Source organism: Colossoma macropomum, unplaced genomic scaffold (genome assembly GCF_904425465.1).
Source record: "Colossoma macropomum unplaced genomic scaffold, Colossoma_macropomum, whole genome shotgun sequence".
NCBI lineage: Eukaryota > Metazoa > Chordata > Actinopteri > Characiformes > Serrasalmidae > Colossoma > Colossoma macropomum.
This window is the reverse complement of record NW_023494792.1, coordinates 4,219,794-4,233,734: the sequence shown is the minus strand read 5'-3', so window position 1 is coordinate 4,233,734 and position 13,941 is coordinate 4,219,794. Positions and strand designations below refer to the sequence as shown.

At 41.5% G+C, this 13,941-nt stretch overlaps 1 protein-coding gene across 8 annotated transcripts in view; it reads left to right on the top strand.

The window, feature by feature from the left end:
* enox2 (ecto-NOX disulfide-thiol exchanger 2) overlaps positions 1–13,941 on the top strand; it is a 262,213-nt gene that overhangs the window by 81,732 nt on the left and 166,540 nt on the right. The window contains exon 1 of one of the 8 annotated variants that reach the window (XM_036575631.1): positions 2,603–2,774. The exons of the other annotated variants lie outside the window; for them this stretch is intronic. Coding sequence (XP_036431524.1) covers positions 2,753–2,774 — 22 coding nt within the window. The 5' untranslated portion in view covers positions 2,603–2,752. Of the gene's footprint in view, positions 1–2,602; positions 2,775–13,941 lie in introns of those variants that run through there. 8 annotated transcript variants of the gene reach the window in all.

Below are 13,941 nucleotides of genomic sequence, written 5' to 3'. Positions count from 1 at the left end.
AACATTAGATTATGAAAAGGTACAAATATGTACTTTTTACCTGGAAGAAACTTATTTAAGGTACACAATTGGACCTTAAAACCACTGTTGTACCTTTAAAGGTACACTTACATTGTTTATACCTTGAATGAAAAATGTACCTGCACAGAAACTTAATTTCTAACAGTGCTGGTGAAAAAGGATAACGTTTAAGTCATTGAAGTCAAGTCTGGTAGATTTATTTCACTTAAATTTAGATTCATCTTTTTCCCTTCGGAATTTACATTCGCTCTTGTGGTATCAGATGGCATTTCTCTTTTGACCTTGCAATACTACACTTGAGTAAAAATCGATATTTTATTCTGAACAACCTGTGCTACTCTTCAGCAAGTATAGTCACTGGCACTACGGTTTAATTAAAGGAAGCGTTCCCTTTTCATAGTATCTGCACCGGCATAAACAACCATTCAAAAAGTTTGTAAGCATACATTGTGGTAAAATGGGTACCTGTATAAAAATGAGGATGCACGATGATATCAGAAGCATATCAGTATTGGCAGATATTTGCTTAAAAAAAAAAAACACCATTGGACAAATTTAGATTTGACCGATATTCAAACAAATATTTGATGACATATTTATTGTACTTCAAAACAATAAAACATTTAGGCACCGTTGAGCTACTGTACTAAAATATCTGGATTTTATTCATTTTCCTGCATTGTAACCCTCTACAAATACATTTTATATTTCTTTGTATTGCTAATCCAGGCAGATTTCTATGTTTTAGAATTGTTTATGTGTAGTATGTACAAATCAGATATCAACACTGGTGGGTAATCATCCTAACCGTTCATCTCTAGTCTAAAATGATTGTATTTTGATGCCACTACTCAGCATTTGGCACACGCTCTTATCCAGAGTGATTTGCAGTTTGATCGTTTTACACAGGTAGGCGAAGATAGTGTTAGGAGTCTTGCCTAATGACTCTTATTGGTACAGTGTAGGGTGCTTGCTCAGGGGTTGAACCCCAGTCCATAGCGTAGAAGGCAAAGATGTTGCCCACTACACTATTTCAACCTAGTCTACAACTTCATAGATCTTAACTAAAAAAAATGTGAGATGTGTCCAGAATGATGGACATAGAGTTGGCCGATATGGCCAAAATACAATATCATGATACTTCAAGAAATCTTCACCCTACACGATGTCTCTTTTTTCTAACCTCTGCTACATTGTAACAGACAAAAAGAACCAGTAGTGCCATACTTACTTTAAAAAATGATGATTACAATGATTGTCGGTGTTTCACATCCTGCTCTGCTATAAACCCAGTTAAACTGGTCTAATAAATCTCTCACTGAAATAAAACATACAGTTGTTCTCAGGAAATTATAATGTAATATATTGTGATGCGAGTTATCATAATAACAATAATGCTCGACCCCAGTTGGACATAATAACTGAGGAAGCTGTATAACAGAAAATAAATCAAATAACATAAGCATAGAAAAAGATATACTATATATAATCATACACAATACACAAACAGTCTGCAAGTACAAGGAGAGAAGTACAGATACAACCAAGTACTGCAGTACTGAGGTACATGTATACAGTATGAGCAGCAAATGTATATGTAAATGTAAACATATTCTAAAAATATATGATTTTTATAAATATATAAATATTAAAATATAATAAAAGTAACATCATGAATTTGAAACGGGGGATCAAATCTCATGGCAGACACCCTAGCATCACTAACTTAGTAAAAATAGATAATAACAGTATATTATTCATCATTTAATAACCTCTTGGTGCTGCCGAAAAACTGCAATTCTGCTTCTTATAGTATTTTAGTCTACTCTGTAAATATTACTAGTGGATATCATTGAATTGAACGACGGTTGATTCCAAACTTTTGAACCACAGTGTACAGCATTTCAGTGGGATGATGGGTCTGCGCTTGGTCACAGATGTTCCCCCCCACTGCTGTTACAGCAAAGCGAATGCAGCAGTTTCCTATCACCTTTCCAGCTCCCTGCTTGGCCCATACTTCTAAATTATTTAGGAGGCTTTGGGGTGGGAGGGGGGTTTACCAGGGAGCCATTTACAGTTTTATATGGCAATGAGCCCTTTGCTCTAACTGTGCTCTCATGGTGACAGGACATCGCTCCTGTTCGCCCTGCTCCCTCTACTGGTTCATAACTTAACCATTCTCTCCAGCCTGCGTGCAGCCCGCTGTGTCCTGTCCATGTAATAAGATGGTGTTACCAGGCCCTTTACACGAGTTTCGGTAGGCCTGTAAACCCCATAGGGCGTTTTTTAATATTCGTACACAAATCTGTGTTCTTTAGCCGGTGCGTCGTGCGCTGCTCTCCGTCCTTTAACTTGGAAACTGAAGGCTCTTCGGTGCTTGACAGGAACGAAGACTGCTTTTTCTGTTTGTATACGTTCTCACCTATAGACGCTGGAGGAGTTTTGCACAGTTTTGTGGCGCCCAGCGAGAGATCTGGGCATCTCTGTCTCGCCTCGCGAGCGCGCGTGCAGCTCAGTGTGCGCGCGCGCGTGTGTGGCGCGCAGGCTGCTGGGAGCAGCTGAAAAGATCCTCCTCTCCTCAGTCGGTCGACTCCACTCCAGTCAGCGCTGGTGTGAGGAGCGGAGCGGAGCAGTGAACGGCAGCAGCACCAGCTTAAAGCGCGGTCCGCTCTGGTCTTCACGGGGACCCTCACCGACCAAGCGGCGGGACCTCTGTCGAGCTCTCTGGACCATGTTCCTTGTGCAGTATACAGGTAACGCTGCGCCGCAACTTTCTTCGTCTTCAGAGTAAACACGCGAGGCTGGAGTCGCCAGCGTCTTATTCGAACATTCCCGTTCCACCTTAAATAGTACAGCATTTAAGGTGGAACGGGAAAAGTCGAACAAGAAGCCGGCGAGCGAGAAGCTCATTTCGGCTTCGTGGTAAACGCGACGTTGCCGGGAGCCGCCCGGTGCGGCAGCGAGCTGTGGAGGGAGAAATGAATGAAAACTGAGACGTAGGGTTCAAGTTTACTGCTAGAGCTCGACCGCTCGGGCAACCGCTAACTGGGCGAGGACATCTGCGGAAAGAGCGGCTCCTCGTGCCGCTCCACTGGCTGGCTGGTTCCTCTGGTTCCGCTGATTCCGTGCGCTTAACAGTAGCGCGAGTCCAGCAGTAGCTTGTCAGGCTCGAGCGGTCCGCGAGCTTCTCAATTACTCGCGATATTTTCGCAGCATACTTGTAAATAAGGTGCCTAATGCCTTCTGCATGAACCTTAGACAGCTGCCAAAAGAGCTAGTCTAGCAACTCGCCTGCCCCCACTAAGACCACCACCCTTTGTATTTATGTCATTGTGTTGATAAACCTATTACATTAATGTCTGTAATGTCTGTGTAGGGTAGGTTTTAGGTGCACTCTCTGCTGAAGTGCTGTTAAGCAGTGTCGGTTAGGCTGACTGAAGTTCTTGAAATACAAGAGGAAAAGTTTGGGTTTATATGCATTATGAATCTGATGAGTCTGCAGATAGCATCCACATTTTGATTATATTGGTATTAGATCTAGAATCTGATGCAGCATGGTAAGCTGTCTAATTATGAGCAGTAGAAACAGCTCGTAATAGACAGACATGCTGTAGTGAGTATATAGTAGAAGATGCTGCAGCTTCTCAATAATGGAAACTATGGCCAATCTGTTATGACCCCACCACTTATAAACAGAGAGTTGCTGTACATTAACAGATGGAGCTCTGTAGTAAATCTTCGTGCAGCGTATGGAGCTTTGCTGTACGAAAGAAAGACTGTTTATGAGACATTTGTCAAAGTGCTAACCATGTTTTCCGCCCTCTCTCAGCTGTTTGTCTGCGAGTCATGATGACACGGGGCCATGTGTGCTGCTTTTGTTTCTCCTCTTCCCGCTTCTCTGCTGAAGGCAAGAAGCAATAAAGTCTGAACATCTGCCTGGATGAATTGATTGTGGCTGCTGGCTAACTAGGATGAGTATGATAGGAGAGGGGGGGCGGGGGAGTGACTACTCATGCTGTACAACAGCCATTATTGGCCCCATCTCAATTCAGAAGTTTGCTCGCTCCACAGTGCCCTTGCTCTCTGCAGCTCAGCCTGGCATTTTATCTGCCTAATATAAATGGCAGTTGGAGGGGAAGTTCATTCAGAACAACGGGGGAGGATGAAATGTTATAGCCTCGTAATAACCTGCCGCTGAATTTGCAAGGAGTTATAGGAGCATACCTGTGCAGACTCCACTGGAGAGCATAAAATTAAGGGCGAGGGACCATCAATAATGTCCAAATAAATAAAGAAATAAAACCCATGGTGATTCTGTTCTCCAAATAGGGGCTTTAACCCAGTCAGGTCTTTCAGGGGATCCTTCCCAAATAGAATGATAAATGAATGAAAGAAAGAGAGAAAGAAAAGAACCTCCAAATTGAAATTTAGGCTGTGATTCTCCTGCACACAGCTCTCTGATGGTGGACTGGGAGGGGCCCTTTTAAATTGCACATAATGGGTAGTGCCTGTGCTTTCGTGGGAGAGCGTTCAAGCCAAAATGAGATGGAGAGAAAAGGAGTGGAAAAAGAGAAAAAAATGCATTTTTTTGCAGTGAGGACAAAAGTGTTTTCAGGAAAAATGCAAGCAGAAATTGGTTTTGGGATTAGGAGTGGGTAGAGATAGGATCTGGAAAGGATGGAGGGATCTCTCTGATTTGAAGGTGCACTCTTCAGAGTGGTTGTCACCTGCGACAATGTAAAGAGGATTCAATTTAGAAGGTTCAGTTTAAGGAAATCTGGCAGGTTATGAAATGAGGAGTGGGAAAAAAACTAATAATACATTTAGAATAAATCTACTGCTGATTTATGTTAACACTGACAAATCCAAGTGTTTCCTGGGAATTTGGTGCAAAGAGAGTCCAGCATAAGGGTTTGTGTACTGCTCAGTCGTGTTTATAGTTTGTAAGCATTTCAAGCTGGAAGGTGTGAATAAACTTGTATTAGAAACCTGCAATTGATTTATGTGCTTAAAGTTAGAATTTGCACAGGTGCTCTGATGCTACTTGAGTGTTTCTTTGGAAACAAACCTGTTGCTATGTTTCTAATCTGAAAAGCTAGTTCTCTTGCAGGGGGTGAGGCAATTGCTGCTGTGATTTAATGTTATTGGTATAAGTTTGCACCAAGACCTTGGAGCAGTTTGGTTAAGCGCACTTATTTGTCCTTAGATTACTTATTCAGAAGATCTCTCTGTAAGGAAATTCTCTTTTTAAAATCTTAGAACTCTCTAGTAATTCCATGAAGCTGGTTGGTGGCTTTTTATACATTCATGTTTATTTAATTTTCTGTATTCTTTCAAGAGCAGAAACAAGACCTGCGTCTAAAGTAGAGGTAAAAAGCCGCCTTCCTTTGAGCTGCAAAGTCTGGCCTTCAAGGTCAAGACTTTAATGTGCTTGAACTGTTTCCCTTAGCATTGCATTTCATCCTGTGTCCATTGAAAGGTTTTAAAGAAAGCTTTTAGTGTGGCAGTGCCAGTATAGTGATTTTATTGCAAAACAAGGCATTTTATTTGCAAAGTTTAAAGTAACTTTCTGTTCTTTGCTGCTGAATCATTAAAAGTACATTATGTGTCTGCATATTTTAAAGATCAGTCACATAATGTTAAAGCTAAATTGATGTTCTTGGTTTGTGTGCTCAGTCTGATAAGCCTTGCCCTTGTTTTCTGCATGCATATGTGCTGTTATCCGCCCACTGTTGAGCTGTACATTTGGCTGGTTTAGGTTTCTGCGTATGCTGTAAATCATATTCCCTTGCAGCTGCAGTGTTTTGGCTGTAATGAAGTTTTTGTACTCATGCTGGTGTCCACATGGATGCTCCTGCAGGTCTCGCACGTCTGTGGGCTTTCTGTTTCTTGCTAATTGAAAGCTATGGTACCGAAAGCCAAGGGCCGCTGCAACTGATAATTGATACTGCAACAGACGCTGTTCTGTCCCTGGTAATGAGGAGGCACATTGCTTTGTGTCCTGCTGGGTAAGCTTTCTCAGCACTATTTTTACTCCTCGATTTCTTCTTCTTCTCCCCCCCCCCTTCCTTCAGTCGGAAGAGACCATTTTAACTGCATAATGAGAGAGCGGTTATAAATATTTACTCTTTGTCAGTCCCAACTTCCAGAGGAAATGGTAAATATAAATGTGAGGGCAATAACATAGCAAATTCAGTCTATATTAATGAAAAGGGTGGTGGTGATGGGAAGAACCTTGTGTACTGGGGCATCCAGAAGGACCAAAGAGGACTTCAGGACATCCAGGCCTGGCTAAATTTATGGGCGAGCATTTTATGATGCAGCCCTGCTCGTCCATTGCAAAAGTTTTCTTATTCAGACTCAAGTCTCAATTGGAAAAACATGTTAGGACTGTTTTAATTGTTTTTATGAGACTTTTTGTTTATTCATTCAGCTCTGCCGTCTGTCAGCCATGCCAGAGTGAAACTGCGCAGTGGTATCACTAGAGTCCCGTTCCATCTGTTGTGCCGACACCGGGGAGTTTGCTGTAACACGATCACAATTCAATATTTCCTATTCCTGTTTAATCCCATTCTTTTAATTTGTAATATTTTATTTTTATTTATTTTTTTTTGCTTTTATGTGGATCTCTCAGTTTGTCATGACTTTGCCTCCGAATAGGATTGTTTTCCAGAAGTAATTTCAGCCTGTACATCTGTACATCATACAGATCTGGCTGTGGCCTTGTTGAAATCAGTGCAGAGAGGATATGTGATAAAACTCTCAGAGTGAGCTGAAGGAAACCTGCTGGCCTCTATGGGTGAATGATGCGTGTTGGGTTCAAGTATCCGTGACAGTGGCCCTTTGGATGGAAATGCTCCCTGAAGTGAAAGTGCAGAAGAAGACAGGAAGCCCTTAGTCTCAGTTCAAAATCCTTCCAACTGGCCAGGCCTCATTATCTCAAGCTAAAGCAAGCAAACATAATGGTTGAGAGGGAGCCACATTCCTTGCTGTGCTAAATAATGACATTGACAGCTCCTGTTTTGTAAGCAGAGAGAGAGAGAGAAGGCTAGGTTTCAAGGTTTACCTGTCACATGTATCTAGTGAAGGTACAGACATAATAGTGGAAATGTTGAACTTGACTGCGATTCCCCAGATGGCATATAGTCAATACAGACGATACATGCGGTTACCAGAGATATGGACACAACCTGCATATCTACACAAAACATATTGTAGTGCATATAGAGAGCAATATAAAGTACAACATGTCATATGCATAACAGTATGCCAAGAATATATGTTATAAATGTTGTGTCTAGTAGTGTTGGCTCTTCAGTGGGAGCACTTCTACTAGGACAGTTAAGGTCTTTCCTGTCTAGATTTATTTATATTCAGTATCTGTTTCTCTGTAGTAATGCTCAAGCAGACAAGTCATCAGAGCAGACACTGTCTACACATTAAGACACCCTAGAACTGGTTTACTTGGTGGAAGAGAATAAGCTACTCCAGGACTCTCCAGCAATTGCCTCAGTTGCTTGGAATACAAATGATGTGTCTAATTTAAGCCCACTGTATAGAGTCATTTGCTCTTTTGCTGGTAAGAGTTTGTTTCTGGCTTCTCTAATTGGTCTAAACGTTTGAATACTGCATTAGGCTATGTTTATGTTTATCACATTTGTAGTACTAATTAAAGAATTTCTATATGAGTATGAGAACTTGATGATGCATTGAGTACTCAGTAAGATATTTGTGACTTTAGCTGTGGTCTTTATTGAAAAATGACAAGGATTAAAACTTGAGTAACACAGTGATGAATTTCAGGTTGGTCACTGCTTTGAGTTGCTGAATAGACATTTGGCTTTTTTTTTTTTACGCTGTCCAAGATTTCCAAAATAGTTTTGTTTTAGAGTGAAGATAAATAGGGCTGCAACTAGGGGTGGGCAATATGACGATATTTTATCATGGCAATACGTTTTTTTTATTGTGATGCGCAATATGCTTTTCTGATCATACTGTGTGTAATTTGAGTACTTAAAAAAACATCAAACTACATGGTTAATTAAAAATAAAACACAACTATTCCTGTTTAATTGGATTTAGTGCAGTGCAAGATGTGAAAGGCTGAATAAAAATCACTGCCAAGAGTTTTTGATGGCAGGTTTTAAACGTGGCACTACTAGTGAATTGTGCATGTGTGTCAGAATATGATTACATATTGGTTATTGTGAAAATGTCTAAGTATTGTGATATGATATTTTTTTTTGACCACCCTTAGCTGCAGCACAAATTCAGCAATATTTGATAAATCGAACAATCAAAGTATTAGAAAAGGAAAAAGCTGACACATTTACTGCATCTTTGAATCCGTGTTCTATGGGAAGCAAACTTTTGTTTATCGAGCCACAACATAAGGTTAGCTAGCCACCAGTAGCATGAAGTTGCGAGCTCTGGACACTGGACTCATTAGAGATTGTGACATGGCACAGCTTGCTCTCAACAAACTGATGCTCGCAAGTTGAGGTGACCGTATAGGTCCTCAGGTACAGTCTAAATAAGTTTCCTGTTGGTCCAGATTGCTAGCTAGCATGTTTAATATAGTATTCTGAATAAATGAACGTGTTCAGGCTGTCTAGTTGTCCAGAGCTAAATAATATACAGTTCACCTAAGTGAAACATCTAAAGCTTTTGTAGAATATTGAAAATAATATTTGATACAGAATTTCCTCTAGAATTTCCTCCAGTTTCTGTAACTGTTGTCTCAAATTAAAACAAGTTTTGTAACTGCAACTTCATAACATTTCATTTCATTTCATTTTTAAGCAGCAGCCGCCGTTACTAAATATACATAGCAGAAACACTGCAATAGGATATTCTGAATTGAAAATATTTTATAGTTGCAGCCCGTTAGATATGTGATAAGCTGTAGTTTTCTTTGTGGGGGTGGAGCAAAAGTCAAGTGAATACAGCAGTACTGATATGATATGGTTTTGTAGGGAACATATAGTTCAGTAAATACTTAACATTAGCTTTTTTTGACTAACATTTTTCTTTTTTTTTTCAACTGTGAGTGACAAGCAACATTATGCTGAATGAGGAACTTGCGTATTTTTCAGAAAGAACATGCCCCAGTCGCTTTCTTGTGTTCTATTGACTGACACTTCCAAGGTTCTCATATTCGCAGGGTAAAAGTTCACCTACATTAACTTGGTGTGAAGCGAATTTTAACACTACCGGAAGCAGATTCCTTTTTTGCGTCTTTTTCCATTTGAGTGAATTGGCTTCTTCAGCAGGCAGATTTTCCTCGCGTTTGGTATGACCGCAGCTTTGCTCTGCACTGTGAAACTTAACCCTTTGTGGTTAACTTTGCATTAAGACATTCTATTTCCACAAGACATAAACAGTGAAGAAGTGGCTTTGGTGAATTTTGCACTCCCTTGCACGCTTTCACACTTACGTCTGGTCCTAGGACACTGCTGAGAGGAGACAGCAGCTGCTTCCTGGTTTGAGATGGTGATGGTAATATCGTATATCAGTGCTGCAGCACAAAGGCATCACAAGAGACAAAGTGAACCAGAGTTTTTTTTGTTGTTGCTGTGGCATTTTTTCCCCTCCTTTCCAACTCTGCCAGGAAAAACAATTGGAAGCAGCACAGCGCCTACTATGATGGATCACCCCAGGGACACGGGACACTACATCTCCTCAGTGCACCCGTATCCGCCAGTGCCACTGAGAACACGTAAGCAAGCGGCCACTGGCTCAACAGAGATAATGGGAGAGATTACACCATTTTCCTGTTTTTCCCCATAATGTTATAAATCTGAGATGAAATTGCTCTTATAAATCCCAGTTTTGCCAAGTTTGTTGGTGTCTGCACTCTGCATTTGGCCAAGACCATTCCTCTCAGCTACGCTGATGTGAGCTTCATTCTGCCCTTCTCCAAAGGCCATTTTGCTCACCTTGAGGCCTTGTTTCTTTCAACTGAAAAACTTAATGACCCTCCCCTTACATGTGTTATGTTTGGACGTTGTATTAAAAATTGAGACTAGCAGTGCAGTCACTACTGCCTAGTACTTTTCCATTGGCATCCTGATGGACTTTGAGGGGAGATCTTGTCATTTCTGCTAACTTTGTATAAACAGCCAGCCTCACACGATTCCCCCCTCCCAGTAGAAATTAAAAACACTTTGGAAAAGTGCACAGATTCAGCCTGTAATTTGGAAGAGGAATGAACAAGCTCAGTGTGTGATTTGAGGTCAGAGGACGTCAAAGGAAGGATTGTGCCTGCATGTTTACTGCCTTTCAGAAGCAGGGCCTAACTGGCCTGACACTACAAACAGAGTTTAAACAAGGCCGTTAAACCTTTTACTGGTACCACGACTCTAAATAGTGTTAAACGAGCCTTCATTTTGTAAATGGTTCTTTTCTTTCCAGCTCCCTGTGTGTTGGTTTTGGTCTGTAAACGATGACACATCAAGAGAAGACCAATTTAAGTGCTCGTTTTGCCACAGACTTTATTGCTATGTCTATTTTTACTAGAGGAATGTGTCCTGAGCTGATGGCGCAGTAAATCACCATCCCCAAGCTCATAACAGAGGTCAGCTGGGTACTCATGGCATGATCCCCCATGACCTTTTGGTTTTGTTTGTTCAGATTTTGACCAGCCGCATTTACTGATCTTTAACTCAGGGAAGACCAGCTACAATATGTTGGCTTGTACTGCTAGGAAGACCAGCGGCAGAAAACTAGCCTTTAGTACTGAATTCTGTCCGGCAGTTTGAGAACAACTTTTTTTTCCTTAAAAATACAGCTTGGTGTCATTTATGCCACAGAGCTATATGCTACAATAACGTATAGTTCTATAGATCTATATTTACTGGCTAGAAGTTGTCTTTCTTCCACTCTTCTCTATGACGCATATGCAGTTCTGCGAAGATGCATATAAATGTATCTGCAGCAAGCCACAGAGAAGAGATTAATGGATAAGAGAAAAATCTCATTCAAAAAAAAATAATTTCACTTTGTGCAAATCTGTATGGAGCTGTGTGATGCGGATGCTGATTGCCATTTCGGTTTCAGTGAGGTTAAGAAGGGACCCAAACAATACTTCACCCACTCATAACTAGCATGAAATCAAACTGTAGCAGTTTGAAGATTGAGCAGTTTAAATAATTCTCAATTATAGTATCTATTTTTCACATCCAGCATTTTGCTTCTTCTGTCCATTCACTACAAAGCAATGCAAGACTTTCTTCTTTGTTATTAGTTTTCTGTACATTCTGATTTGAATAGGGCAGCCCTAGTTCACACGTTCCCATTGTGCCAGTAGGTTGGTGGCACCTATGTGTATGTTTGTACACTATGCCTGCACATGTTCTAGTAAAATTGGGCCTTTACAAATAAAAATTCTAAATGGCTCCAACTTTTGATATGCAATTCTAGAAAAAAACACTTAATTGCTATAGTTCTTTTGGATTATGTGGAGGTTCTTTAAAGTTTAAAAGGTTCTTCACACATGTACATCTCATTTGCAGAAATGTGGCTTTAAAGAACCATCCACTGAATGGTTTAAGGAACCAGAGTCATTCTTCTCAAAAGAACGTTTTTTTTTGGCTCCCTTACTTTTTTAAAAATGCAAGAAGTATAAATAAACTGTCATTTGGGACACTTACGTTTAAGTCCAGCAAATTAGGATCAGTGATTCGCATTTTATCTGCGCAAAAATACTGTAATCTTACTCTAAATCCCTACTCAAAACAAACCTATGACTTCAGAGACAGTTCCTCTGTCATCAAGACTTTCAGGCCAACCAGGGCTACGATTTGCAGACTTTTTTCTGGTGTGTCTAATACTTGTTGTATCCTTTTATACTCAAATGGTTCTCTAAATACAATCATGTTTGCCATGAGGTTTACTGTGTGATGAAGTGCTGTTAATTCAGTTGTCATTTATACAACGAAAAACACTCTCAACTATCAGCACCCCATAATGCCGTGCTGAAATGCAGTCATGTGTCTCATACAGTAAGAGCCACCCGTCTAGCAGATGCCTCGGCTTTGGGTCGAAATGTGTTGCGTCCCTGCAGGATACGGTTATTCAAAGTGGCGCCTCCACGGCAGCAGGAGCAAGGTGCCAGAGCTGGGTTTTCTGAGGGAACACGCCAGGTGTGGGGATGTGCTGTGCTTGTGATTGGTTTTCCTATGGCCCTACAGTCCAGCTCTGAGTGAGAGCTCCACACCAGCGGGCCTTAAAGCTAATCTGCCTGTCAGCGGCTTGTCAGTCGGTCCCCCGCTGCCCCTGCGCCTGCCTGCCTGTGTTGACAAGGGGATCCGGCTTACATCCGGGTTACATCATTGGGATCCAAAGAACTGAATCACCCATAGGTGTGAACATCTCCCCCATGATAAAAAAGGAATGGGAATGCCGTTCTGATGCTAATGACAAAATGACTTCTTTAGGAGCCATGTTGAAAGGCTTTATGGAGCAGGTCTTTCTGGTGCATAGTTGGTGCCCCCTTCACTGAGGCCAAAGTTACTTGTGTAACTCTAAGCGCTTGAGGTGAGAGCACCTTGGGACAGATGCTAACAACAGCTGACTGAACATCATGGGACTGAACATAGCCATTACAGAGGGAAAGTAATTGGATCCACAAATCAGCAGATGGGTACAGGTTTATAGTGGCGCACGGCTTTATGACTCGATATTTCAGAGCTTGCTTGGGAGCTTGTCATGGCAGTTTTGATGCTGTGGGTGTTGCTGTGAGCAGTATGCTCTTAGCTCTCACTCCTCAAGGGCCTTGTCAGGAAGTAAGACTTGCCCTATTTGCCCTATTCAATATAAGGAATGTGCACTCCACAATGGTTCCAATCAGTTTTGATGGAAATGACCCAGAATAGCCTTTCGTGACTGGAAATCCATTATAGTTCTCATTTCTGTCGGCACTCTTCGTCAGTGGTTCATCAGTGTTTACAGATGAGTGAATCAAAATTATTCAGCCATTGTTGGAGGCCAGTTCAATTAGTCGTTAATATAGGGTGGTATGCAACCATGTACTTTCTCATTTCCATGTGATCTTCTATGTACATTGTAATTCTTTTAGCATTTACCAGTCTATAATTTTCCTTGACAGCTCATGCCAGCTCATAGTCATGCCTTTGTTCAACTACTGTGCGTACCATACTTTTTTTTGTAGCAGTGTGCTGCTTTTATTCACGCAGCCAAGATAATATGAAGACTCTAGGGTCAAGAAAAGGTCACAAGAAGTGCATGTGCGTGATGTGAGTGAAAACAGGAATAGGTTATATTCTGTCCTTCCTTTCATTCCTTTCAAAACAACCCTTTTATTTCATTGTTCTCCCTCACACTGCCTCTCTCTTTTCCCCTTGATCTACACTATTGTCAGTGACAAAGAGGGAAAGGGGAGGATTAATTGTTTTCCACAGGTAAGCAGGGCACCGCCAATGGCCTGCTTATTTGAATCCCGTCAAGCTCCCATATGCTCAGTGAAATCTGTTCCTCTTCTCCTGGAGTGTTAGCGTGTTCAGCGGAGCGGCGCTGCATTAAGACGGGTCTGGGCTGGGCTCCAGGAGCGCCACAGAGCAGCCCAGCCAGCCGAGCCGCTAGCCCCTCAGCATCCTCAGCACATTCATCTTGTCTGCTGAGTTGAGTCTGAAATACCTTTCCCAATGAGATGCTCCATGCACTTGGCCCTCAGGTTTGCACCTCCTGTGATTAAAAGTTGGAGGAGGTGACCGAATCTGACGTCCATTGATCACCTTTATGAAACAGCTGTGCAGATGCCTGACCAGATGTTTTTGGCCTTTTACTCTCCGGCTAATTGTGGATTACATTGACATCTACTGTGTGCAGTCTGCTAAAGGCTAAAAGATGAGTGCCCCAGTGGAAGTTTATTTTGATGTGGCACTAGACTGTTCTAACTTC